At 61.2% G+C, this 25,590-nt stretch overlaps 3 protein-coding genes across 4 annotated transcripts; 2 read left to right on the top strand and 1 right to left on the bottom strand.

The window, feature by feature from the left end:
* Window positions 1-518: 518 nt before the first annotated feature.
* On the top strand, window positions 519-3,748 carry KCNJ14 (potassium inwardly rectifying channel subfamily J member 14). Its single transcript, XM_074219819.1, has 2 exons — window positions 519-1,286; window positions 2,181-3,748. The coding sequence occupies exons 1-2, from the start codon at window positions 573-575 to the stop codon at window positions 2,778-2,780; spliced, it is 1,314 nt and encodes a 437-aa protein (XP_074075920.1). The 5' UTR covers window positions 519-572; the 3' UTR covers window positions 2,781-3,748.
* A 1,616-nt stretch (window positions 3,749-5,364) lies between these two features.
* Window positions 5,365-9,284, top strand: CYTH2 (cytohesin 2). Of its 2 annotated transcripts, XM_074219816.1 has the most exons (12): window positions 5,365-5,815; window positions 6,193-6,340; window positions 6,413-6,479; window positions 6,574-6,692; window positions 6,759-6,839; window positions 6,971-7,083; window positions 7,210-7,358; window positions 7,578-7,689; window positions 8,363-8,439; window positions 8,559-8,630; window positions 8,745-8,899; window positions 8,973-9,284. In XM_074219816.1, exons 1-12 carry the CDS (start codon window positions 5,797-5,799, stop codon window positions 9,058-9,060), a joined length of 1,200 nt encoding a protein of 399 aa, XP_074075917.1. In that variant the 5' UTR covers window positions 5,365-5,796; the 3' UTR covers window positions 9,061-9,284. The 2 variants fall into 2 exon arrangements, with proteins under 2 accessions (XP_074075917.1, XP_074075918.1); XM_074219817.1 differs by lacking the exon at window positions 5,365-5,815 and having other exon boundaries at window positions 6,281-6,311; window positions 7,578-7,690; window positions 8,361-8,439.
* A 1,057-nt stretch (window positions 9,285-10,341) lies between these two features.
* Window positions 10,342-25,158, bottom strand: LMTK3 (lemur tyrosine kinase 3). Its single transcript, XM_074219818.1, has 15 exons — window positions 24,517-25,158; window positions 23,329-23,462; window positions 22,992-23,142; window positions 22,716-22,792; window positions 21,860-21,978; window positions 21,393-21,480; window positions 21,001-21,149; window positions 20,393-20,477; window positions 20,096-20,217; window positions 19,854-20,003; window positions 16,717-19,226; window positions 11,779-12,191; window positions 11,232-11,361; window positions 10,994-11,134; window positions 10,342-10,445 (listed from the first exon to the last, which is right to left on the bottom strand). Exons 1-15 carry the CDS (start codon window positions 24,584-24,586, stop codon window positions 10,429-10,431), a joined length of 4,356 nt encoding a protein of 1,451 aa, XP_074075919.1. The 5' UTR covers window positions 24,587-25,158; the 3' UTR covers window positions 10,342-10,428.
* Between the last annotated feature and the right edge of the window lie 432 nt (window positions 25,159-25,590).

Raw genomic sequence — 25,590 nt, 5'->3', positions numbered from 1 at the left:
CCCTGGCTGTCTCTGCATCTCTCTCCCTGCCATTTCTGGACCCTGGCTGTCTCTACGGCTCTCCCTGCCATCTCTGCCCCCCTGGCTGTCTCTACGGCTCTCTCTGCCATCTCTGCCCCCCTGGCTGTCTCTGCATCTCTCTTCCTGCCATTTCTGGACCCTGGCTGTCTCTGCGGCTCTCTCTGCCATCTCTGCCCCCCCTGGCTGTGGCCGGCCTCCTGGGTGCCGGGGTCTGGCGGTCTCTGTCCAGCTGGGGGGGGGGGGCGGAGTGGGGGAAGGGCCACCCGCCCGCAGATTAGACATTGACTTTGACATGAAATTGTCCCCCCTAAGCCGCGTCTCCGCTGAATATGGAAACATAAGCCGCTCCGGCCCCGGGTGGGGGTGGGGGGTCAAGGGCCAGGGGAGCGTCGGGGCCCAGAGCTAGGCTGCCCCGGCCGGCCGGGCCTCACGCGGCCCCGCGGCCGAGCGCCGAAGGAGGGCCCCCGGGGGGTCTCGGGGGGCGGGGGCGGCGGCCCCGGCTCAGCCGCGCCCCTCCCGCCCCCCAGGTGCCCCGCCGCCCGCTAGCCCCCATGGGGGTGTCGCGCGTCCTGCGGCGCCTGAGCGGCGTCCCGCCGGCGCCGGCCGAGGAGGACCAGGGCGAGGGCGGCGGGGCGACGGCCTGCCGCAACGGGCGCTCCCCGGGCGGCGGGGCGGAGGGCCCGGGCCCGCGGCGCCGCGGCCGCTTCGTCAAGAAGGACGGGCACTGCAACGTGCGCTTCGTGCACCTGGGCGAGCACGGCGCGCGCTACCTCAGCGACCTCTTCACCACCTGCGTGGACGTGCGCTGGCGCTGGATGTGCCTGCTCTTCTCCTGCTCCTTCGTGGCCTCCTGGCTGCTCTTCGGCCTGGCCTTCTGGCTCATCGCCTCGCTGCACGGGGACCTGGCGGCGCCGCCGCCGCCCGCGCCCTGCTTCTCGCAGGTGGGCAGCTTCCTGGCCGCTTTCCTCTTCGCGCTGGAGACGCAGACCTCCATCGGCTACGGCGTGCGCAGCGTGACGGAGGAGTGCCCGGCCGCCGTGCTGGCCGTGGTGCTGCAGTGCATCGCCGGCTGCGTGCTGGACGCCTTCGTGGTGGGCGCCATCATGGCCAAGATCGCCAAGCCCAAGAAGCGCAACGAGACGCTGGTCTTCAGCGAGAACGCCGTGGTGGCGCTGCGCGACCACCGCCTCTGCCTCATGTGGCGCGTGGGCAACCTGCGGCGCAGTCACCTGGTGGAGGCCCACGTGCGGGCACAGCTGCTCCAGGTGAGGGGGCACCCCTGCCCTGCGGAGGCTTCCTGCGGGCCGCCTAGCATCAAGCTCCCGTTCCCTGGGGCACGGTCTGGCCTTCAGGCCCGGAGAACCAGAGGCTCAGGAGCGCCTGGGCGAGGGTCTGGAGGATCCTCCTGGGGGCGGGAAGGGCATCCCCCTGTGGTGTGTGGACGACGGCCTCCAGGACTCGGGGAGCCAAGACCCCCAGCCACCCCCCATCTGATAGTCTGAAGGGAAGTGTTTCTCTCCCCTGGTGTGGTCAAGGTCTAAGAAGCTCATGGACACCGTGGCTTCCTCAGACTTAGTCGCGGGCATCTGAAAACCCCTGAGTGGAGACCCATCCTCAAGGAGACCTGGGCCGTGTAGTCCTTCCTGTCCTGTAGATTGGCTCAGACCTGGGAGGCTGTAGTCCTTTCTAGATTCCTTTCCCATAGATTGGCTCAGACCAGGCGGTGTAGTCCTCCCTTCTAGCTTCTCATACTGTGGCCCTTCTCAAGGACAGCTCTAGATTTAACTCCCTGACCTTCCTTTGGGAAGGCCACAGGTTGCTGCAGTTGCCCTGGGGACCTGTCAGAAGGAATTAAGTGGCTTTCCACCATGCCTTTTGGCCAATATTGAAGAGATTTTGGTATTTGAGGAAGGAGATCAGTTTTTGTCTCTGTGTATGTGTCCCAGCCCTGGCCTTCCGGTCCCCTTCATGTCTTTGGGGTGGCCCTTGGTGCCTGACTGCTTTGCTATTTCCGCTCCTTTATTTTGGGTCTGATCTGATTCTGATTGCCCACTGTGTCTGGGTCTCTCTTTTCCTCCATCTCTTTTTTATCTGCCACGTGTCTGTAATCCCCCACCCTCACTGCCCATTGTCTCTGGCTCTGCTGTGCCTCTCCCCAGCCTCGAGTTACCCCAGAAGGCGAGTACATTCCGCTGGATCATCAGGATGTGGACGTGGGGTTTGACGGGGGTACAGATCGCATCTTCCTGGTGTCGCCCATCACCATCGTCCATGAGATCGACGCTTCCAGTCCCCTGTATGAGATGGGTCGGGCCGAGCTGGCCAGGGCAGACTTTGAACTGGTGGTCATCCTGGAGGGTATGGTGGAGGCCACAGCCATGACCACCCAGTGCCGCTCCTCCTATCTGCCAGGGGAGCTTCTATGGGGCCACCGCTTCGAGCCTGTGCTCTTCCAGAGAGGAGCCCACTATGAGGTGGACTATCGTCACTTTCACCGAACCTATGAGGTACCAGGGACCCCCGTCTGCAGTGCTCGGGAGTTGGACGAGAGACGGGCCCTGGGGGACAGTGAGAGCCCCGGGCCCAAGGGGGGCCTGCCTGGAGCCCTGGCTGCCTTCTGCTATGAGAATGAGGTGGCCCTCAGCTGCTGTCAGGAGGAGGAAGAGGTGGAGGAGGAGAGGGGTGAAGCCCAGGGGGCGGCCAGCGCCAGGTCCCCCACCCCTTCCCCACCCCCATCTCCTGAATCCCCACCCCCTTGAAGGAAGGCAGGAAAGGCTGAGGGACTGCAATTCCCAATATGGTGGACCTTGGCTGTCTCAGTGACTCCTTATGTCACCCCCCCCCAGGGGATGTGGGAGTTGTAGTTACTGGTGGGGAAGGAGCTGGAATCTAGACTCCCTTCTAGGCCTAGAACCCCTTCCTGGGGCATAGGCTAGGATGGATAGGGAGGCAGTACATACTCCCTGGTCCTCAGGAATGGGGGAGCTGACTTTATGGGTAGAACCTTCTGGATGCCTGAACTGGTAGCCCCTCCTCACCTTTTCCCAACAAGGAGGAATGAGGGCCACCCCCCCCTTCTACCCTTGTTGACAGCTTCAGCACTTCTTCCTTCTCCTGACCCTTTCCTTCTGGGTTCAATCCTGCCTAGAGCCCAAGGGGAGGCCAGGGTTGTTCTAGACCCTCCTGCCCCACTCAAGAAGAAAATGGGACCCAGGAGGCCCATTGGTTCAAGCCCATTTTGGGGAAAGGACAGGCCATGGAAGGCTCTGGGCCCACTGGGCCATGAGGAGGCTAGCCTGGCCTCCAGGCTGAGCTGGAAGCCTCCAGGATGCTCCAGGCCACCAAAGTAGCCAGGGTCTTTCTCCAGAATGCTGGGCATATCTACCTATCTACGTATATACATCCGTATTCTCCTCCATCTTTCCTGATTGTGCTGCAGAAGGGGTAGGAAAGAGTGGCCTTGGCCTCAGGATGGAGGTCACTCCCAAAATGAGCTTTGGAGCCCGAGGCCCCAGGCTGGAATCCTGGCTTGGCTCCCTGCACCTTGGAGGGGGGGGCAAGCCCCTTCCCCCTCATGTTTTCTCCTCTAAACCTGAGAGGGTGGAATGTCTACTGCTTCAGTCTGGGCACGTGGGGAGCCTGGGACCTCTGGGCCTGGGGGGGGGGGGGCCTTCCTGGGACTTTTCTGGAAGGCCCTGGAGCACAGCAGGTGGTGTTCTGTCAGGACTTGGCATGGCCTCCGGACACTGGGAAGGCTGCAGCATGAGTCACCCTAGACCGAGCTGCGGCAGCAGGTCCAGACCCTGGGCTGGGCCACCCTGCCTTGCCCCTGCCTAGGCTCTGGGGAGAGTATGAGGAGACCCAAGGCCCTGGGGTCCTTTCCACCATTGCCTGGGGGTGGAGGGAGCCATCTTACCCTTGCCCCCCAGAATAAAGAGTTGGGAAGCCACCTCCATGTATATTGTGTAACTGGGTGGGAGGGACCCAGGGGTGGCTGCCTCCCCATAGTCCTGGCCCCGGGCCCATTTACTTATTTCCCTGAGTGTGTCCAGGGAGAGGTGCCAGCCCGCAGTGAGGCCTGGAGCCAGGGGAGAGGAGGAAGCCCCCCTCCCGCACCTGCTTAGGTCCCCCCCAGGAGCCCAGCTGGTGGGCTGGGCCTGCCATCCTCAGTCTCCTGCCTCCCTTTCACCAGGAGCCCATGGTCCACCTAGCATGCTTCCGTGGCCCCACCGTCCTCCAGAGACCTCAGGGCTCTTTTGGCCCAGAGGCCCAGTCACCCTCTCCCCAACCTCCTCAGGTCTGTCATACTTCTGATACCCTGTCTTCCCCCTCCCCCCACCCCCTGGCCCGTGGCCTTTATCCATCAGTAACCCCAATAAGGACCGGATGGAATTAATTAGCTGGCAGCAGCCGGATTGTAGGGGGAGGGAAGGGGAGAGCTGGGGCTAGGGTTTGGTGGGGGTCTCTGGGGATGCCCAAGTGGGATCAGGGGGTGGCCTGGAGGGAAAGGACCAGGAACAAGGGCCAGGACCCCTTCTTGGGGGCCAGGAGAGGGGGTGGGAGCTTCAGACTCGCTGAAGGTCAGAAGAGGGACAGGGAGGGGATTAAGAGGCGAGAGCAGTTTCCAGGGCTAATCCCTGGGGAAGCTGGTCTGGAAGTCCTGGCACCACCGGTTTCGGGCCAGTCACCAGGGGGTGAGGGGGGACAGTGGGGAGGGGACCCACATGTGGCGTCATCACCTTGTTTCTCTCACAAAGAGCCTTAACTGTGCCCTTAGAGGATCTGAGTTCAAGTCACAGCCTCTCTGAGTCTCAGTTTCCTCTTCGGTAAAACAAGGGGACTGGATTAGCAATCCCCTGCCCAAGAGGCTGGGGCTGAGAAGGGGGGGCTCGGAGGTCACTGGGGCAACTCCTTTCAGAAATGGGGAAACTGAGGCCCAGGGAAGGGAATTGCTCAAGGTTCCCCGGACATTAGGTGGCAAGGTGGAGGTTCACTGCATGCTAGGGATGATCTGGGGGCGTCGGGGGAAGGAGACAGGAGGAGCCTGCAGGATCCTGGAGGGGGGGCGGACTGGGAAGAGGGAGGAGCCAGGGGGCGGGGCCTGGCAGAGAGGGAGGAGTCTGGCTAGTCGTCAAGGGAGACGGGGAAGGGGCGGGGCCAAGGGAGATGAGGCGAAGGGGGAGGAGCCAGAGCGACGGCAGTTGCTAAGAAACGCAACTCTTGTTTTTTCTGGGCCTGGGCTCTGTTGCCGCCCCTTGGCAACGGGCCCGCCCCCTAGCAACGCCCCGGCTTGTCAGGAGGCCACGCCCTCTCCCGTTTGTCTCCTCCCGTTTCTCCCCCAGGCGCAGACTCCCTCGCCCGTCTCAAGCCAAAGCCTTCCCTCGTCGGTGCCCTGTCACTTTGGGGGGGCCCCCCCGAGCGGGGCCCCAACTTTCATTGGTCCCAGGGTGCAGGGCGGGGCCCCGAGCCCCTTCCGCCGAGTTCCATTGGCTCGCTCCGCCACCCTCCCCTCGTCCACCGAGGCAACGCGGCCGCCTCACGCCCCGCCTCCGCCCGGGTTCATTGGCCCGGGCTAGCCGCCCCTCGACTCCCATTGGGCCGCCGGAAGCAGAGCTCGGGCTCCCATTGGCCGGGGGGCGGCCCCGCACGAGAGCGGAGGCGGTGGCGGCGGCGGCCCCGGGAGCGGCCGAAGGGGCTGAGCGGAGCCCCGAGGACCCGAGGAGAACCCGCGGCACGAGCCACGCCACGGGCCCGCAGCGGGCTGCCCCGGTCACCATGGAGGACGGAGTCTACGGTGAGGCGAGCGCGGAGCGCGCTCCGGGGGAGGGGGAGGGGGCCGGGAGGGGACGGGACGTTCCATTCCATTGTTCGGGACGAAACCATTTCCGGCCGGCGCGGGGGGGCGTGGTCGAAACCATTCCCTGGGCGAGTCCATTTCCTGCCTGTGGGACGTACTATCCCGGATGCCCGTGGGGGGGGCGCTCTCGGATCGGGAGAGACCATTTTCCCGGGAAGGGGGAATCGAGGCAGGGAAGCATGAAGGGGCGAGTTGGCGGAGAGAAGGGGGCGCAGCCCCTGCCCCCATTGCCCCGCGGCTGCGGGGCGCCCCGCGCCCTGCCTCAGTTTCCCCCGGAGGCGGCACGCCGTCAGCCCCGCGGCCTGTCCCCCCAGTCCCCCCGGACCTGACCCCCGAGGAGCGCCTGGAGCTGGAGAGCATCCGCCGGCGCAAGCAGGAGCTGCTGGTGGAGATCCAGCGGCTGCGGGACGAGCTGAGCGAGGCCATGAGCGAGGTGGAGGGGCTGGAGGCCAACGAGGGCAGGTGGGCACCCCGGCCGGAGGGGGGAGGGGCGCCCCGGGGCGCTCGGCGCTCACCCCCTGCTCTGCCCCGCAGCAAGACCCTGCAGAGGAACCGCAAGATGGCCATGGGCCGGAAGAAGTTCAACATGGACCCCAAGAAGGTGCTGGGGGCCGGGGGCCGGGGGCCGGGCCCGGGGCGGCTCGGGGGGCGCCGGGCCCGGCCTGACTCCCGCCCGCGCCTCGGCCCCCCTGCAGGGCATCCAGTTCTTGGTGGAAAACGAGCTGCTCCAGAACACCCCCGAGGAGATCTCCCGCTTCCTGTACAAGGGCGAGGGGCTCAACAAGACGGCCATCGGCGACTACCTGGGGGAGCGGTAAGGGAGCCGGGGCTGGGGGCGCCGCGCCCCTCCCCGGGCTCACCCTCCCGTGTCTCCTTGCAGGGAGGAGCTGAACCTGGCCGTCCTCCACGCCTTCGTGGACCTGCACGAGTTCACCGACCTCAACCTGGTGCAGGCGCTGAGGTGGGCCGCGAGCCCCCGACCCGCCCCGTGGTGCCTGGCGCAGGCCTGCGCGGGGGTCCCCTCCTTCCTGGCTGCCTGGGGGGGGTCTCTGCGGCGTCTCCCCGTCCCCTCACCGACTTTCTCCACCTCAGACAGTTTCTCTGGAGCTTCCGCCTCCCCGGGGAGGCCCAGAAGATCGACAGGATGATGGAGGCGTTCGCGCAGCGCTACTGCCTGTGTAACCCAGGGGTCTTCCAGTCCACAGGTGGGCCTTGGAGGGGAGGGTGGGACAGGGTGGCCCCAGAACTGGGGCCCCAGAGCTTGGTTGTGAGCTTTGGGGGGGGCGGGTGGAGGCCCTGACCCCTGGCCTCCGCCCTCTCCCCTGAGCTAGACACCTGCTACGTCCTCTCCTTCGCTGTGATCATGCTCAACACCAGCCTCCACAACCCCAACGTGCGGGACAAGCCGGGCGTCGAGAGGTTCATCACCATGAACCGCGGCATCAACGACGGTGGCGACCTGCCCGAAGAGCTGCTCAGGGTGAGGTTGGGGTCCTCCCAGGGGCATCTGCCTCCCCCCCCCCCGGCATCGAGCACAGGCACCTCCTTCCCTTCCCGGCCCTCCTCCCTGCTGCCTCTGGCTCCTTCTGGGCCCCGCTTTCCTTGCTGTCACTGGGGAGTCTCACCCGGCTTCTCTGTTTGGGGCCCTCCTCTGTCCGGTGTGGCTGGGGGCCCCTCACATACACCCTTCTTCTCCCAGAACTTGTACGACAGCATCCGCAACGAGCCCTTTAAGATCCCGGAGGACGATGGCAACGACCTGACCCACACCTTCTTCAACCCTGACCGCGAGGGCTGGCTCCTCAAACTGGGTACGCCGCTGCCGCCCGGGGTGGGGGGGAGGCCCACGGGCGAGGTAGCCAGAGCGGGGGATGGGCCAGGGTGGGGGTGGGCTCTGGGGCCACCACCCCCCTCGTCTGGACGTAACTAGTTTTCTCCATCTCTCTCTTCCCTCCCCCCCCCCCAACCCGGGCCTGCCTGTCCTCTGCCCCCACACCCCCCCTCCATTTCACCACATGTGTCCCACTGTCTGTCTCTTGGTCTCTGCTTCTCTCTGTGTCTCTCGGGGGCGCCCCTCCCCGGCCTCCTCCTCCTTGCTGCCTGGTCCTGCCTGTTCTCCTGCCCTCTCCCCCAGGAGGTAGGTACCTGTTGGCCCTTCCATCCCCTGCCCCTGGCCCCGGCCCAGACAGGGGAGGCAGGAGGCAGCGGGAGCCAGGGACGTGGCTCGGGCCTGGCGTTGGAGCTTTGGGGGCGTGGGGCGGGTACTATGGGGATCCCGAGACCTGGTACCCAGGGCCTAGATGCAGGGAGGCCTCCCCTCACCCCCCAACCCCTCCTCTCCTCACCCCCCCCGCCTCCTCCTTAGGCCTCTGCTCTTCTGCCCTTTGCCTGTCCCTATGCCTGTCCCCTCCCAGACCCCTCCAGCCCCTGGCCTTCACCTGGCCCCCCCGCTGAGCCCGCCCCCGCCCCCTCCTTCCCTTACAGGGGGCCGGGTGAAGACCTGGAAACGGCGCTGGTTCATTCTCACCGACAACTGTCTCTACTACTTTGAGTACACGACGGTGAGGGGGCTGTGGAGGGTGGGATGCTGGGATCCTCGTGGTTGGGGGCCTGTGGTAGAAGGTGGCTGGGGGGCCCGGTTGCCCGGGGCCCCAGGACTAAGCCTCCTCTGGTTTGGCAGGACAAGGAGCCCCGGGGGATCATCCCCCTGGAGAACCTGAGCATCCGGGAGGTGGAGGATCCTCGGAAACCGGTAAGTGTATGCCAGCCCCTCTGCCCCCCTCTGCCCTTCTCCCCTCTCTGTCCCCATGGGTCCCCCCTGCCCTCTGCACCCCTGAGGCTCACCTGTGCCCCCTTTGCCCCCCAGAACTGCTTTGAGCTCTACATCCCGAACAACAAGGGGCAGCTCATCAAGGCCTGTAAGACAGAGGCCGACGGGCGCGTGGTGGAGGGCAACCACATGGTCTACCGCATCTCGGCCCCCACGCAGGAGGAGAAGGACGAGTGGATTAAATCCATCAAGTAAGGGGCATGCCTGGAACTGGGGGCTGGGGTGGGGGCCCTCATCCCCGCTGACTTCTGCCTCCCCGCCCAGGGCCGCAGTCAGCGTGGACCCCTTCTACGAGATGCTGGCGGCCAGGAAGAAGCGGATCTCGGTCAAGAAGAAGCAGGAACAGGCTTGATCGCCCCCCTGCCGCCCCCGCCGACCCCCTTCTCCCCCATAGGCAATAACCCAACTGCCCCCACCCTGGCCCCTGGCCCTGCCTTCCACTTATTTATTGGGGGCTGAGGGGCCGGACCCCTGGGTGCCCCAGTGCCCTTTCTTGGGGCAAAGGAGAATTTTCTACGCGTGGTTTCTCTTCATTTATTTGTAATTAATTCATTATTATTATTATTATTAATATGACGACGGTTATTGTTATTGTCTAAGCTGTAACAGTGTGATGGGGTGGGGCAGGAGAGGCTGTGGCCCCTGGCGGAGTGGTGCCAGGCCCACCCGACCATTCAGAGTTGTCCCCTACCCTGCTTGAGCCCCCTGCCCACAGTTTCCACTTGTGCTGGCGGGGAGACCTCCCTCCAGGAACCTTTGAGGGCAGGAGCGCAGCCCCTCACCCAAACCCAGTGAGCTTGGCTCCTCCAACAGTTGAGGATCCCCTCCCCCCCACCCCAAAGAGGGATTCCAGAACCTGGAGGAGAGGGCTAAGGAAGCGACCCCCAGGGGTCACTGGAGAGGGCGCCTAGTGGGCCCCTGACTTGTGGGGATCAGACTCAGGCCTCCCCAGGAGGCTGGGGGAGACTCCAGACCTGATCTCTGCCATCTCCGGCAGCTGGCTGAGGGCAGGGTCTGCCCCCCAACCTAGGCACTTTGGGGAGCCCTGTGCAGAGACTGGAGCGATGTGTTCAGTCCTTTCAAACTGCTAGCTGAGCAGAGGAGAAAGATGGGGAGGAGAGTGGGGAGTCATGACCCCCAGAAAGGACCAAGGACAGATGAGCCCTGGCACCCCCAGACCTCCCACATCAGCCCCCCCAAACACACACACACTCAGCCTTATCTCCAAAAAGTTGTCTGTCTTTTTTTAAATAACATGAAAACGGACATCTCTGGCCTTGGGCCCAGGGAGGGGGAAGGAATGGGGCAAGGGGGGAGTGGGGGCCTAGGCCCCTCCGTGCCCCGAGGGGAGGTAGGGCTGGGTAGTCCCCCCAAGTCCTGAGGTGCCCCATGGGGTCGGTCTGTGATCTGTGGGGTGGAGACCCCTGGGGTGGAGACACAGGAGAGTCCTGAGGGCTGGGGGTGGGGCTGGCATCCACCTCCTCTCACTCAGCTCCAGGGGGCTGAGGCACGCTGGGTGGGGGGACAAGTTCTGGAGGGCTGGGGGGAAGTGAGCCCCGACCTCCTGTTTGGCACCCAGGGGAGGAGGGCTGGGGCCCAGCCTCGGGGGCCTCTCCAAACTCAGCAACTCTGTCTCCATCTCCTCTCGCCCCCTCTTCAGGAGGGCCTGGCAGGTCGGGGCCCGCAGGTTGGGGGCCCGGTGGGTGAGGGCCTCTGGGCATCAGTTCTCCACGGGGCCTGAAGGGAAGAGCAGTGGGGTCAGACTTGGGCTGGGAAGCCGAGGACCAGCCCTCCCCTAGCAGAGAAGCTCCAAAGTCCCAGGCTCAGCCCCTGGCTGCCCTTTCCACTGAGTCTCCTGGAGCTTCCTCCCATCCTCACTGTCCCGATGGTTGGGAAGACAGGGTTTTAGGCACTGCACCTCAGTCTCCCCATCTGGGTTGCAAGCTCCAAACCTCTGCCTTCCCGTCCTCACCCACTCACCCACAATCAGCTGAGCTGGCCCACCAGGCTCCCCTAGTCTCTCTCACCCATCCTTCCCTCCCTTCTCTTCCCGTTGCCTTAGTCCATCTGTCCTCGTGACCATCCCTCCCTCCCCTCCTTGCCCACCCATCCCCCCCTCCTCGCCCATGCTCACTTGAAGACACTATAGACTCAAATTCAGGCTCTTCCCACAGCACTTGGGTCTTGCCAATCCATGTGCCAGACTGGCTGTGCCCACTCTGCTCCTGCCCATTCCCATGCCCTTCTGACCACCCCATTCTCCTGAAACTGGGAGTAGAAATTACCTGCGGGGCAGACGGCGTCTGGAGGCCTGGCTGGGGGCCCTGGGGTCTCCAGTGCAGGTGAGACGGAGAAGCGGGAGAAGCAGAGTGGGGGGCCTGGTGGGGGGAGCAGGGGGAAATCCTCCCCCCACTCGAAACTGCCTCCTAAATTTTGGAGAAGAGAACTTCGTCTGTTCAAATTCTCAGGCCCAGCAGCCCCCTCTCCCACCCCATCGTGCAATTCTCTTCTCCCCTTTCTTACCGAAGCCGCTGTCGGGGAACCCATCTCCAGGGCTGGGGGGATGGGGAGGTGTCGGCGGGGCTGGGGGTGTCGAAGGGTCCGGGTCCCCCTCGGGGGGAGCCTGGACGCTCAATTCGTTGGTCGGGGTCTCCTGGAATAGCCATGGGGCACAGGTCAGAGGATGGGGGAGCAGGAAGATCCCCAACCCAGCAGAGCCTTCCCCCCACCTTCCACAGGACGCCCCAACACACATACACACACACACACACACACACACACATACACACACACACACACACAGAAACAGTCAACTTTCCCGATTCTAGGAATTATCGGCCAATCAAGGCCATCTCCCTTTCCCCTTATTCTTTGGGTCTTGGCTTCAGTGGCGAAGAGACCTTAGGGATCCTCCGGGCCAACCCCTTCACTTTACAGATGAGACCACTGAGGCAGGGAGCTTAAGCGACTAGCCTGGGATCACTGATAATGAGGCCCGGGGTGGGACTCGAACCCAGGTCTCGGACTGGCAGTGCAGCGCCCGGCTGCCTCCCCGGCCCCCGGGGCGCACCTGGTCGAAGAGGTAGACGGTCACGTCCCCATGAAAGGAGACCATCTTGCGCTTCCGGTCCAACTCCAAGCTCTCCTCGGCCTCGTCGGCCCCTCGGGGCGACTTGAGGAGCCCCCGGAGCGGGCGGCTCCGGTCCCCGTCGGCACTGCTCACCACGATGGGCACCGGGGCTGCCCGGCCCCTCCCAGGGCCCCGGGCCGATGCCTCCTCGCCCTCCTCCGCGGCCGCCCCGTCGTCCTCCTCCTCCTCCTCGTCCTCCCCGTCCTCCAGCAGCCCCAGGGCCCCCGGGCCGCCGGCCTCCGCGCCAGGGACCCCGGCGTCCCCAGCCTCCCAGGGGGGCCGTCGAGGGCCCGGCCCCGGGAACGGGGTAAGAGAGAGCGGTGGAAGGGCCAGCGACAGGCGAGACAGCTTGGCTGGGGGGCGGGGAGAGAAGGGAGACATAACTAGACAGATACCCCTATGGCCACCGGCTCCTTCCACCAGACCTTTGGTGGGTTTCTGGGGTCCCCAGAGAGAAGCCCTTTTACACAGGAAACTGAGACCCAGGACTCGAGCGCACCCCAACCTTGGCCCTGACTGAATTTCCCCACCCTTCCATCCCAAAACTTTGCCCTGGCATGAGCCCGTGCCAGGCCCCAGTCTTTCTGCTTTGTGACCCTGCTGCTGACCACAAGACCCCTGGTGCCATCCGGCAGGAGAGCTTGGTTACATCTCCACTGGCAGCTCCAGACCCGGGGGCCCCTCAGACCCACCTTTGAGACCAGGAGGAGCTGTTCTCATCAACCCCCTTTCACAGAGGAGGAAACTGAGGTCAAGGCAAAGCAGTTTGGCCAGTCACCAAGCGAGCCCAGAGGCCTCTTTGGGGCCAGGGAAACCAGATCACAACCCCCCCAGGACCTTTCGCCCATGCCCCTGTCATTTCCAAGTGGGCATTCATTCAGAAATAGGCACAGAACCAGGGAGAGCGGTGGAGAGCGGTAGAGAGCAGAGAGGTTTGACTGGGAGTCAGAAGATTTGAGTTCAAACCCAGTCTTGGACACTTACTGGGCAAGTCACTTAACCTGTCTGCCTCAGTTTTCTTATCTGTGTAATGGAAAGAGCAAATGAGCTCTGTGCTTTGGGGGGGGCTTAACAAATGGTTGTTCCCTTCTCCCTCCCCCCCCCCCACCATTTGCTGCAGCCTGCTCTCTCCTACTGGACTTGTCCCTCCATCTACCTCCCCTTACCTGGTGATGTCCTGCCCTCTCTTGACCCTACCTCAGTGATTGCATTGGCTTCAATGACCATTTTGCTTAGGACTCCTTGATCCATACACCCAGCCCCACATGGCCAACTGTCTATCAGACCCTCTGAACCCGACTTCCCTTCCCTAGGAATCTCAACTCAACATGTCAGAAATGGAACATTCCCTCCCCCACCCAATTCTGCTAACTGGCCTTATTTCTGGCAGACCCCTAGCAACCCTGCAGTTACCCCAGCTCACAATCCCAGGTAGTGCTACTGATGGTCATAGGACTGGGGAGTTAGTGTGGTCTGAATTTAAAACTCATCTCAGATGCATACTGTGTGACCTTAGATAAGTCCCTTAACCTGTTTGCTTCAGTTTCTTCATCTGTAAAATAAAGGTGATGGATTTAATGGTCTCCAAGACCCCATCTCCCATCTTGACACCCCACTTTAACTCCCCACCCCACTACCATCCAAGTGGTTGCCCAATCTTGTCCTTTTTAACTCTCCCACCCCCCTCTCCCCCTCTCACAGAGCCACCACCCTGTACCAAGTCTCTCAGTCCTCCCTTCTTGATGGCCTCCTCATTGATTACCTGACCTCTGCCTCAATAGACTCCATCTGCTGATTGCCTCTAGGCTCTGTCAATCAACTACCATTTATCAATTAGTTCTGTGCCAAGTACCCCATGGGGCACACCCTGGCCCCAACCTACCCTTCCAGCCCCATTGTCTATTGCTGTCCTTCACACTTCCAGGCAAACCTGCCTTCGTGTCACTCTTCACATAAGACCTTCAATCTCCCATCACTGTCTTTGCCCAGGCTGTGCCTCCTGCCCTGAATGCACTCTCTTCTCCCTCACTCTCCTCTTAAAATCCCTAGAGTTCCCTCCACTGTGCAGCCTCATCACCCTCTGGCAGATTATCTTGTAGCTGCTCGTGTGTGTGTGTGTGTGTGTGTGTGTGTGTGTGTGTGTGTGATATAGCTGCCCACACATGTTACGGGTACTTGTCTCCAAATATGGATCTACTTCTGTGGGTAGGTTATATCTAAACCTACTCCATGTGTATTACACATGCTTAGGTGCACGTGTGTATGACCTGTTATATACACAAGGACACACATGAACCTCATTGTAGCTCTGCTAAAGTACATGCTACCCACATGGCTACTTATGTGTGTATCATATGCCCTTACATGAGCATCCTATTGTATTTGAGCCTACTTCATGTGTATTACACATGTCTAGATACATACAAGTATTTGTGTATGACTTGCTACATGCATAAGGACACACATGAACATTAGGTGTAGCTCTGCTAAAGTGCATTATCTGTGCATCTGCTTATTATATGCACTTTACATGAACATCCCTTGTATCCAAGCCTACTTCATGCATATCACACATGCTTAGATGTGCATGTGTGGCCCTGTTGTGCACACAATGACACATATGAACATCATGTGTAGCTCTGCTAAAATGAAAATTATCTGCACAGCTACTTATGTATTATATACACTTACATGTACATTCCATTGTATCTGAGCCTACTTCATGCATATCGCACATGCTTATAAGTGCATTATGACCTATTACATGCATGACACACAGAAACATCATGGGTAGCTCTGCTCAAGTGCATGTTACTCGTGCCTCTACTTGTGTGTATCATATGCACTTACATGAGTACCCACGAGCCCATTACATGGACATCCACAGACACAGTCATTACAGAGCATTGCATGTGTACCCAGTGAAATAAATCATGTCTACTTGTATGCATACTGTAAATACATGTGAGCATCTCATAATATTCCTGTCTAATTCTATGATGTTATGTGTGTGTGTGTGTGTGTGTGTGTAGATGACCCACGTACCCATGGAGACACCACACATAATTCACACAGGTTTGCTTATGTTTCTGTGTGCACTACAGATACACACATGAACAGCCAATTGTGTGTGTTAGTTCTCATGTAGATCACACACACTCAAATGCATGTTGTAACCACAGGCACATTCCATGCACCTTCATACACATGTACATCGGGTGAAGAATATGATGTTATCTGCATAGATGTGTGTAATGTGTGTTTACATGGACATCTAATTACATTTATGTCACTTTCAAATATATTATACATACACACACTTCCATATATGATGTTCAGATGTCTATATGTACCCATGGAGATCTTACATGCACAACCACACACGTGCATATTCTACATGCTTCCATCAACATAATTACACGTGGGTCTACTTCCATGTATATTCCATGCGTGTGCCTATAGATGTGCATGTATGCACATTGGCACATTGTATGCACACACTCATGTAGGTTATATTACATTATACGTGCATCTAATGAATATGTTGTATCTATTTAACATCTAATTATGTGGGTGTGTGTCTCCTTCCACGTACACTACGTGTGGTTCAATGCCGGACACATGGACACATCACATCCACGTATGTACTTGTTTGCTTGTATGCTGAATATGCCTATACAAGCACCCAATTAGATGTCTGTTGCAAGTACCCATAGACACATCACATGTATACCCACATGCACGTGCACCTGATGCATTATGGCATGTATGGGTCTATGTATGTGGTATGTGCATATCTAATTCCATGCATGTCTACTTCCAGATCTAGGCAAACCCACTCACAAGGATGACACACCCACTTACATGCAGATTGCACATGTGTGTGCTCATTTGCATATTGTGTGCATTTCCATGTGTGTTGCTTGCGCTTCTCTCCATCGTCTCTGTACATATGGTTATGTGCCCCATACAGGCACATACCCCAGATGCTCACACATCAACACCTCATCTCTCCCATCATCCCTTCCCCTTTTTATCCTGCCAGTTCTCTGTGTCTGGCACATGGAAAGGGTGGGTTGCTAGTGCGGGTTGCTAGTGCGTGCTGAATTGACTTCAGCATCAGTGACTCACACTGAGCTTGTGGCTCACTAGTACCTTCAGATTTTTCTCATGGAAGCTGTAGCTAGTTTCCCCTGCTGTAAAAAAAGAAGCTGATTTTATCAGACTGGATGAAATCTGGCCTATTGATCAGCTCCTCAGATGGCTCTGGACCCTCATCCAACACAGTAACCCTGGTTTCATGCTGCCCTGGTATCGATCTTGCTTCCTCCCCGTGTCTGGTCAGCCCCCTACTCCTTCTCTTTCCCCATCTCCATGCCTTCCTCCAAAGAACCAGCCTGGGGAGCACTCAATTCCCTCCCAGGATCTCAGCTTCCCCATCTGTCAAAGGAGGGGCTTTGACCTAGTTCCCACTGGCCCCCTGGCTCAGAACCTCCAAGACCTTCCCTATTCCTGCTCCCTGCCATGATGGGTCGGAGGGGTCTCCTGAGAAACCAGGCCACCCCTGCTCTTGGGCCCATTGAGGCAGAACAAGGAAAGAAGAGGATGAGGGGAGGAGGCAGATTTGGCTTGACACAGGCAAGCCCCTGACCCAGAGACTGTCTGTCCTCTGTCAAGGGGAGGGTTGTCCCCAACCCACTGGTCCATTCAAGGTCTGCCCCACAGGCTGGACGGGGGTGCTTTCCCATGATGGGAGAACAGAGGACCACCTTGGCAGGTCAATCTTCCAGCTGGGAGATTCTGGGCACTTTAAGGCCAAGAAGTTCAAGAGATGGGATGTGAGGGGGACATCCAAGGTCACCCCCAGTCCCTGCTCACCTTTGATCTGCTCGCTGCTCCCCGGTGGTGGGCCCAAATCCAGGAAGAGCCGAGGCATCTCGGGTCCCTTCCTCCCCAGATGGGGGGGGTCCCCGTCTCCGCCGGTTTCCACGACGCCGTCTGCCGGGGCGCCTGGGTCCCCGGCGTCTCCCTCGGGTGCCGGTGCCTCCCGGGGCAGGGGAAGCACTGGCTCCGGCCTCCGCTGCTCCGGCCTCGTCTCGCCGAGGGGCACGGCTCCTCCGTCCCCGCCGCCTACGGGTCCTGCGTCTGGGGCCTTCCCTTGGCCCTCCGGAGCTTGAAGCCCATTCTCGGGGCCCGTTCTCCCAGGTCCTGGGGGGGCTCTCCTCCCGCTCCTTGGAGCTTGCCCTCCACTCTTGGGGACTGGCTCGCTGCTCCCCGGGCTCCTGGCTGGACTCCCGATACTGGGAGTTTGCTCCCTGCTCCCTGGGACTGGTTGATCCCCATTCTCCAGAAATCTCTCCCCATTCCCTAGGGCTCTCTCCTCCGGGATCCCTAGGGCTCGATCCCCAAACTCGGGGATTTTCTTCCCACTCCCTGGGGGTCTCTGCCCCCCATTCTCCAACACTTTCTCCCTGTTCTCTGGGGAAGTCTGGTTCCCATTCTCTGACACCTTCTCCTTGCTCCCTGGGGGGCTCTGCACCCCATTCTCCAGAGCTTTCTCCCCGCTCCTGGGGGGCCCCTGCACCCCATTCTCCACCACTGTCTCTCTGCTTCCCGGTGGCCTCTGCTCCCCGTTCTCCACTAGCGTCTCTCTCTTTCCTGGGGGTGTCTGCCCCCCGTTCTCCAACAGCTTCTCCCTGCTCCCTGGGGGTCTCTGCCCCCCGTTCTCCAACACTGTTTCCCCGCTCCCCGGGGGGCTCTGCACCCCATTCTCCGACACTTTCTCCCTCTTCCCGGGGGCTGCCCTTCCTGCAAGGCCCAGGACTTTCTCCCAGCTTCCCGGGACTACCTGGCTTCCAGTCTGGGGGCCCTGAAGGCCCTTCCCTGCCTTTGCTGGGGCTGCTCTGTCCCCCAGCACGTTGCGGGTCACGTCTTCCCTCAAGGACAGCAGGAGCTGTTCGGTGCTCACCTGGACCAGGAAGCCCGGGAGAGGGCCCGGGTCGGGGGGTGGCCTGGGGGCTCCCGGGTCGGGTGGCTCGGGGGGAGCCCGGGGCCGAGGGACCCCCTCCTCCTCGGCTGCCCCCCCACCTGGGAACGCCCCCTCGGGGGAGAAGGGGGTCTCCGTCTCGTAGCCGCTGTCCCCCGGCTTGGGGCCCGGAGACGAGAGGCCGGATCCTGGGCTGCCAAGTCCCGAGGGGGCATCGGGTGATTCTGCTGGGTCTGGGAGAGCCCGAGAGGGAGGAGGGGGCAGGGCGGGAGGTGGCGGCGGCAGGGGAGGGGGGGCCGGGGGGGGCCCCCGCCCGGGGTACTGGGGCGCCGCCGCCCCCATCAGGGGGTCCAGAAACTCGGGGGGGGCCGAAGAGGGGGGGGGCAGAGGGAGGTCAGTCAATGACCCCCGCTCAGCCCGAAGCGAGGAGTCATCCTCGGGGGGGTTGGGGCAGCCGAGGGCCGGGTGACCCCCCCAGCCAGACACCATCTCCCCCCGCTGGAGCGGGAGACAGGAGCAGGGCCCGTCGTGGCTACAGAGAGGGCAGGGGAGGGGACCCCGGCGGCTTCGGCGCCCCCCACTGCTGCTCCCCTCCCCCAGGGAGCTCTCCTCTCCTTCCTCCTCCTCCTCCTCCCCCCAGGGGGCCGCACCTCGTTCCCCCAGCACCTCGGCAGGGTCCCCGGCTAGGGTCTCTCCCGCTCCCCGGCCTTCGGGGTCCCAACCGCTGAGCAGAAAGCTACCAGATGCCTTTGGAGGGAAGGAGCGCGCAGGGGGGAACAGCGGGGAGGCCCAGGTCTCCGCCACGAGCTGGGGGACCTCAGCAGGGGCCGGGGCCGTCTGGGGGGCCGGGACGCCCGGATCCAAGGGGTCCCAGTCATTGGGGAAGAGGGGCTCCGGGGGGGAGCCGTGATCCTCCAGACGGATATAGTACTCGCTGCCCACGGAGGGGCTCCGGGCACTGATGACCGGGAGGACGCTGGGGGTGGCCAGGGCCTCATAGAAAGGGTTCGAGGGGACAGCCTGGGGGCCGGGGGGAGCAGAGGCCGGTTGCCAGGGAGCCGCCCCGCCACCCCCCCCGCGGCCGGCCCCCCGCCTCGCCTTTTCCCACAGGCACTCGAGGTTGAGGCCTCGGCTACTCTCAGTGACAGTGAGGACATCATCGGGATCAGAGCCCGGAAAGCCATCGAGGAGGGGAAAGGGTGAGGAGAGGGCTGTGGGCCTTGGGGGGGCAGGAGGGGCCGGCCAGGGCCAGGGGAAGGGAGCATCTCGGGGTGGGGGGGGCGGCGGGGGCGGCGGAGGTCTGGGGGGTCGCTCAGAGAGAAGGTAGGTCAGCTGCAGCTGCAGGTCAGAGGCCGAGGGGCGCTGGGCAGGGGGACGCCAGCAAGACTGGAGGACATCATACCTGGGAAGGGGCCAGTGGAGACCCAGGGAGACGGAGAGCCCGGAGAGAGGAACCGGGGAAACCGAGGCAGAGCCAGAAAGATGAGCAGTTCAGAGAGGGGACCCAGGGAAACCGAGGCAGAGTCAGAGAGATGAGCGGATCAGAGAGGGGAAACCGAGGCAGAGCCAGAGAGATAAGCAGGTCAGAGAGGGTTACCCAGGGAAACTGAAGCAGAGCCAAAGAGGCTCAGGTCAGAGAGGGGAACTGGGGAAACTGAGCCAGAGAGATGAGCCACTTTGGAAAACCAAAGCAGAGCCAGAGATGCTCAGGGTTGCAGAGGGAAATCAGGAAATGGAGACAGGGGCAGAGAGATGAGCGGGTCAGAGAGGGGTCCAGAGGAGGCCCAGGCCAGAGCTAGAGGGGAAATCAGGGGAGAAAGGGAACCTGGGAGTGAGGAGAGAAGGAGGGAGAGGATGAGAGCAGGAGGAATCTGAGCAGAGGCAGAAAGAAGCCTGAGTCTCCCAACTTGCTGAACAGATGGGCTGAGTGCTTGGTCCCCTCTGCCCTCAGTTTCCCTCTCCATGACAGGTGGGGCTTGGAGGCTGGGAAGGGCTGAGGAGAGGGCGGGGGTCCAAGCCCCCCACTCACCAGTAGTCCCCATAAGGCAGCTTGAGCCTGGGCCGTGCCAGTTTGACGTGCTGCTGCCGAATGACGAAGGCCAACACCTCCTCATCGGAGAGGTGGCGATAGGGCTGCGTCCCGAACTCAAAGAGCTCCCACAGTGTCACCCCCAGTGACCTGGGAGGGGTGCCGGAGACCAAGGTCAGTAGGGCTCCCCCAAGAGCCTCAGGTGCCTTCTCCCCACCCCCTGGCCCAGTAGCCCAGCTCACCAGACATTGCTCTCCTTGCTCTGGTCCACCACCATGAAGGTGCCGTGGATCTCCCCCAGAAGTTCAGGGGCAGCCCACCGCAGGGGGATCCACAAGCGCTCCGGTGTCAGGTAGTAATCTTCCTGGAGGGGGAGAAAACCAAACCGAGTCCCAGCACCCTGAAAGACCTTGCCCAAGGTCAAGCCATAGGCAGCAACAGTCTGTTAGTCAATCAATCACCCAGCATTTATTAAATGCCTCTTGTGTACTAAGCTCTCCCCAGGTCAGGATCCCCCAAACCCTCAAGCTCCCACACACCTTGTAGTTGCTGTGAGAGAGACCGTAGTCCCCAATTCGAACCGTGAGGTCAGAGGTCACAAGACAGTTCCTCAAAGCCAGGTCACTGGGAAGGGAAGCCAGGGACCATGAGGAAGCCCCTCCCTCCCCCACCCCCAGACCCCTCCCCAATCTTCTCCTTGCCCCAGCCATCCAGCCTACACTCCCTTCCAAATCCTGGAGAGCTCCAAGCATTCCAGGGCATCCTCCTCTTTTTTACAGATGAAGAAACTGAGGCCCCAGATAATTGGGGGTCCCACATTTGGTCCCAGACTGGTCCCCCACAATGGGGGTCCCAGATAATTGGGGTTCTCATAATTGGTTGTCATCAGACAGAATTTGAAACCAGTGGCTCCAACCAGCTCCACCCCCTCCTCAGACCCCCTTCCTTCTTCCCCCTCCCCTCTCCCACCTCCTCCTTCCCCACCCCTCCCCCTGGTTCCCTCCTTCCCTTCCCCCTCTCTCCTCACCCCCTTCTCCTTCCCCTCTCTCCTCCCCCCTCCTCAGACCCCTCCCTTCTGTCCCTCCTGCTCTCTCCTCCCCACAATGCTCCCTGACTCTCCCACCTGCCTTTCCCTTTCCGGCCTCACCTGTGCACGTAATTGTGGGCATGAAGGTGGGCCAGCCCTCGGGCGATCTCCAAGCCCATTCGCTGCAGAGTGCGCAGGTCTCGGGGAGGCAGCTCCGGGGAGAGACCCTCTGGGGGCCTCTGGGCCCTCAGGTAGCGTTTCAGATCTCCCTGGGGAATAGGGAAAGGGGGCAGGGTCAGCAGGGCTCCCCACCTCCCAAAGATCCACCCAATGATCCCTGGGCTCTTGGACTCTGGAGCAGAGCACCCCTGCCCGCAGGGACCCCAGAGCAATCTCTCAACGTTTCTGGTTATTTGCTCCCTATCGACAGGGGGCCGACCTCAGTGGTGACCTCCAGCACCCCCCAAAGTCTCTACTGCATGACCCCATTGAGACACAAGAGGGCAACCCACCAGTTGGCAGAACTCCATAATGAGAAGAAAGGGTAGAGTCTCAGCACACAGCCCCAAGCACTGGAGAACATTGGGATGATGCAGGCTCCTGTTGGGGGGGGGGGGTTATCAGACGATGAGTCAGGGGCCCCAGTGGCTCTCCAGCTCCTGGGGCAAGCATGAAGCTCCCCCTGCCCCCATACCCAGTAGATTAAAGGCTGAATGTACCCTCCAGGGCCCAGTGGGGGAGGTAGGGAAGGACCCTATCAGGAACCTCCCCCCATCCCAGAATCCACTTGCTGGCTCTCACCTTTTGATCCAGATCCAAAAGTCCAGCCCCTGTCCACAGCCAAGGAACCCACCTCCCAGCTCTTGGACTAATTCTGGAACCCTCTGAAGATAAGTGGACTCTCCTCCCTCCCCCACCAAGCCCTGCTACAGCATCCTCTGGGAGGCCGCCCAGAGCCTGACCCTTCAGCCCATGTTACCTGTAGGGCTGAGCCTCCGAGAGAAACTTGCGCTGCTCCAGAGGGCCGGCGCTGACCCTCAGCTCCTTCACCACCACCTGGGCTGGGCTGAAATCGGAGAAGATCTCTCCCAGAATGACCTGGGTGGGATGGAGGTGGCCATCACCCTGGGTTCTTTCTCCTCTTCGAGGGCCTCCCCCCTCATCCTGACAGCCCAGATCCCATTGTCCCACACCATCCCCAGGCCCGGCCACATGGTGGGGAATTCATCTTGAGTGATGGGTCTTGCCTTGGATCCACCCACCCCTGCTTCCCACCACCCAGCCAGAGACTCACGAGCAGAGAGGCAGATGGACGGAGGGGCTGATGGAGGGATGGACACACGGACGTGTGGACAGCTGGGCGGCGAAACAGAGCAGCCGATGGAGGGATGGAGGGAGAACTTGACGGACAGATGAGGGGACGGGGGGATGGGATGAGTGGAAGGGAAGGGGAAGAACAGGAGAAGGAAGTTGGACCCTAGCCTGGGAAGGTGAGGACAGAGAGACAGGAGGCAGGAGAGGGGGTCAATTTCTTAAGCTCTCTGGCCTCGGTTGCTCTTTTGTAAAATTAAGGGATTGGATGAGATTGGCTTTTCCAGCTCTAGAGTCCTGTGATCCTGCTAGGTGGATAGCAATTGGGAAGTGAGAGATACAAGGATTGGAAATAGGGGGTCATGGAGAGATGGGGGACAAAAGAGGGGAAGGAGGTGGAGGAGCCAGCAGGACAGAGATGGCAAGGGCTAAGAAGGTGGGATGGCAAGGAGCTGGACCAAAGGAGAGTAAGCAGAGGGGGCTCCAAGGGACCCCCAAATCCAGCCCCCACTGGCCCCACTCACTTTCCCAAACCAGCCACTGCCGATTTCTTGTAGATAGCTGAGGTGCTGCCGGCTCAGGCCCAGAGGGGTGCCCAGGTCTAGGGAAAGACAGGGAATGAGGGGTTCCAGACCCCCAGGACTTCTCTTTTGCTTCTCCGCCCCCCCCCCCACCGCAGCCAAGCAGAATCCACTGAAGAACACCCTTCTAGTTTCAGTCCCCTCCCTGACCATTCCTCATTGTAGCAGTTGGCTGGCCTTGGTTCTGGCCCTGGGCAGTGGGCACTTTCTGTCTGTTACCTGACCGGGCCGGCTGCGGGGCAGGCATTGGCAAGGAGACCTCAGCCAGTGGAAGGATGTAGACATCGGGGAGTGACTGGGAAGAAGAAGTCTCCTCCGCAGGGGGTGTGTACTCTCCGGAGCACTCTTCTCCTTCTGGGTTCTCAAACTCCTGGGGTTCCAGGATACAGAGTAGAGGTGAGGGGGGGCTACTAGTGATACCACACTGCACACCTTGGGATACTCCCACACTCCTCCGAGAGGAGCACCCTCCCAACCTCCTGCATGCTCCCAGGTCCTCAAGGAAGGGGCAAGGGGAAGGGCAAGAGGCCTCTCTACACACAGCCCCCCCTTTCACCTTGAAGCCAACATCCCCCCGTTTGCAGCAGAGACAGGTGAGGAGAAGGAAGACAAAGGCCAAGAGTCCAGAGCAGGAGATGAGGACCACAGCGTAAGGGGGAGCCAAGGGACCCTGGCCTGGGAACAGTCCATCTGGGATGGAGGGAGGAGAGGAGGAAAGAAAAGGTAAGAACCCAGAGTCCACTCTCCACCGAGGTGGGGTGGGGTGGGTGGGGGGTGACTGGGTGGGTGGGGGACATTCTTCTCCTCCCACGGGTACCACCCCCTCTCTGGCTGCTGCCCAGGTACAAACTACAACTCCCATGCTGCTCTTCTGTAGAATAGCCAGGGGTATTGTGGAAGCTGGGGGTCTGGGGTCTCATCAGGTGGCAGGATTTCAGAGACAGCTCTCCAGTTGGATCAATGGGCTAAGAAGGGGGTCTTCCCTGCCTCTCCTCCCCCCAACACCCCATTTCTCCTGTTGAAGATGGCATGTTCTGGGGAAGGGGACTAGTGAGGGAGAGGAAGGGTCAAGGTTAGCTCCCTTAAACCCTTGACCCTGTCCCCTTCATCTTGTGGGGCCTTTCCCACCCTCTCAGCTGGTGCCTATCAGAGACTACAACTCCCGCAGTACTGTGGAGCCAATAGCTATTCAAGAGAGCATATGTAAGGTAGAGGGCATCATGGGAATTGTAGTTTCAATCCTCCCCAGGTGGCTGGGTTGGGGGCAGCTCTCCCAGGTTGGGGGGAGGGGGCGCTCATCTTCATTCACATTCCCCATCCCAGGCCCCGGGTCCCATCCTCCCTAAGACTCTAGTCTAGTGTCTATTTGTGTTGAGGCAGGGAAGCGGGGATCCGACCCGATGGGGAAAGGGAAGAGGGGAGCAGGCCAGGCCCATCTCCATCAAAATTTAAGCTATTTCCTCCCCGGGTCCTGGAACCTGCCGGTGAAGGCCTCTCCATTATAGGAGCTGGGCTGGACGCTTTCTCTGATCCCTAGGTTATCCAGAAGTCGCGCCCCCCACCTTGAGCCCTCCCAAAGGCAGGGGCCCCCTACCCCACCCCCACCCCCTAGGCTCTGCCCGCACACCCCAGGCCCCTGGCTCCAAGACAGACAGGTGAGGGAGAAGGAGCTGGGGGATGAACGGCGGGGTGGAGACAAATAGATCGATGGGGAAGGGGCCAGGGGACAGCTGAGTAGACTCACCGGGATGGGCCGGGGTGGCCAGGCAGGAAGCAGAGAGAGCCAGGAGAACGAGGGGGCTGGGGGAAGGCATCTTGTCTAAGATGGAAGGGAGGAGGAGGAGGAGGAGGAGGAGGAGGAGGTAGGTGATGGTGGCTGGGGAGGGGGGGGGGGGTCCCCGGAGCTCTGGGGAGGGAGGAAGGGGAGGGGGGGAGACGGGTCCCTCAGCCCCCAGCCATGGGGACTCAAGCGTCCCTGGCCTCCCCCTGGCCCAGGGGAGGGGGACAGGAGGGACCGGACTGGGGGAGGGAGGGCTCAATGTATGGGCCCAGGCCGCCACAGGCCCCCCCTCTCTGTCCTACAGATAGCCGGATGAGGGGGAGGGAGAGACCTACGGAGGAGAGGAGCCAGGGAGCTGGGGTGGTTGGGGTGGGGGGGAGAGAGGGTGGGATTGTGGGGGGGTGGGGGGGCAGATGGATGGGGCCCCGCCCCCGACAGCAGCCGGGATTGGGGAAGCTGAGAGCCTGTCAGGAGGAGGGTAGGAGGCGGGAGGATGGAGGAAGGATGGAGGAGTTGCCATGGCAACCAGCTCCGGGTAGCATCAGCAACCAGGGCGGGGAGGGGATCGAGAAAGGAGGGGAAGAGAATGATAGAGACGGAGGAGAGGAAGATGCAGAGGCAAGCGCTGCTCAGACACACAGCCTGCATCACAAGCCAGCCGCCCCAAGAATGGCCGCTCAGACACATTCCGGACGAGCATGCCTTCAGGCATGGATGCACAGGCCACCCGGACCCTCACACCAGGCTGTACAGCCCCCCGGACTGAGGCCTTAATGTGCAGTCTACCAGGTCACAGAGACACACTCAGCCCACATCTCACAGGCACTCACTTCTCACTGACACCTCACCACAGGCTTCAGTATCTCTCTCTCTCTCTCTCTCTCTCTCTCCCCCTGTGTGTGTGTGTGTGTGTGTGTGTGTGTGTGTCTGTCTGTCTGTCTGTCTGTCTGTCTGTGTCTCTTTGTATCTCTGGCTCTCTGGCTCTGTCTGTCTGTCTCTCTCACTCTCTATCTTTGTCTCTCTATCTCTGTCTCTTTC

The sequence above is a fragment of the Macrotis lagotis genome, chromosome 1, assembly GCF_037893015.1.
Source record: "Macrotis lagotis isolate mMagLag1 chromosome 1, bilby.v1.9.chrom.fasta, whole genome shotgun sequence".
NCBI lineage: Eukaryota > Metazoa > Chordata > Mammalia > Peramelemorphia > Peramelidae > Macrotis > Macrotis lagotis.
The sequence above is the reverse complement of the archived record's forward strand: the minus strand, read 5'-3'. Positions and strand labels throughout refer to the sequence as shown.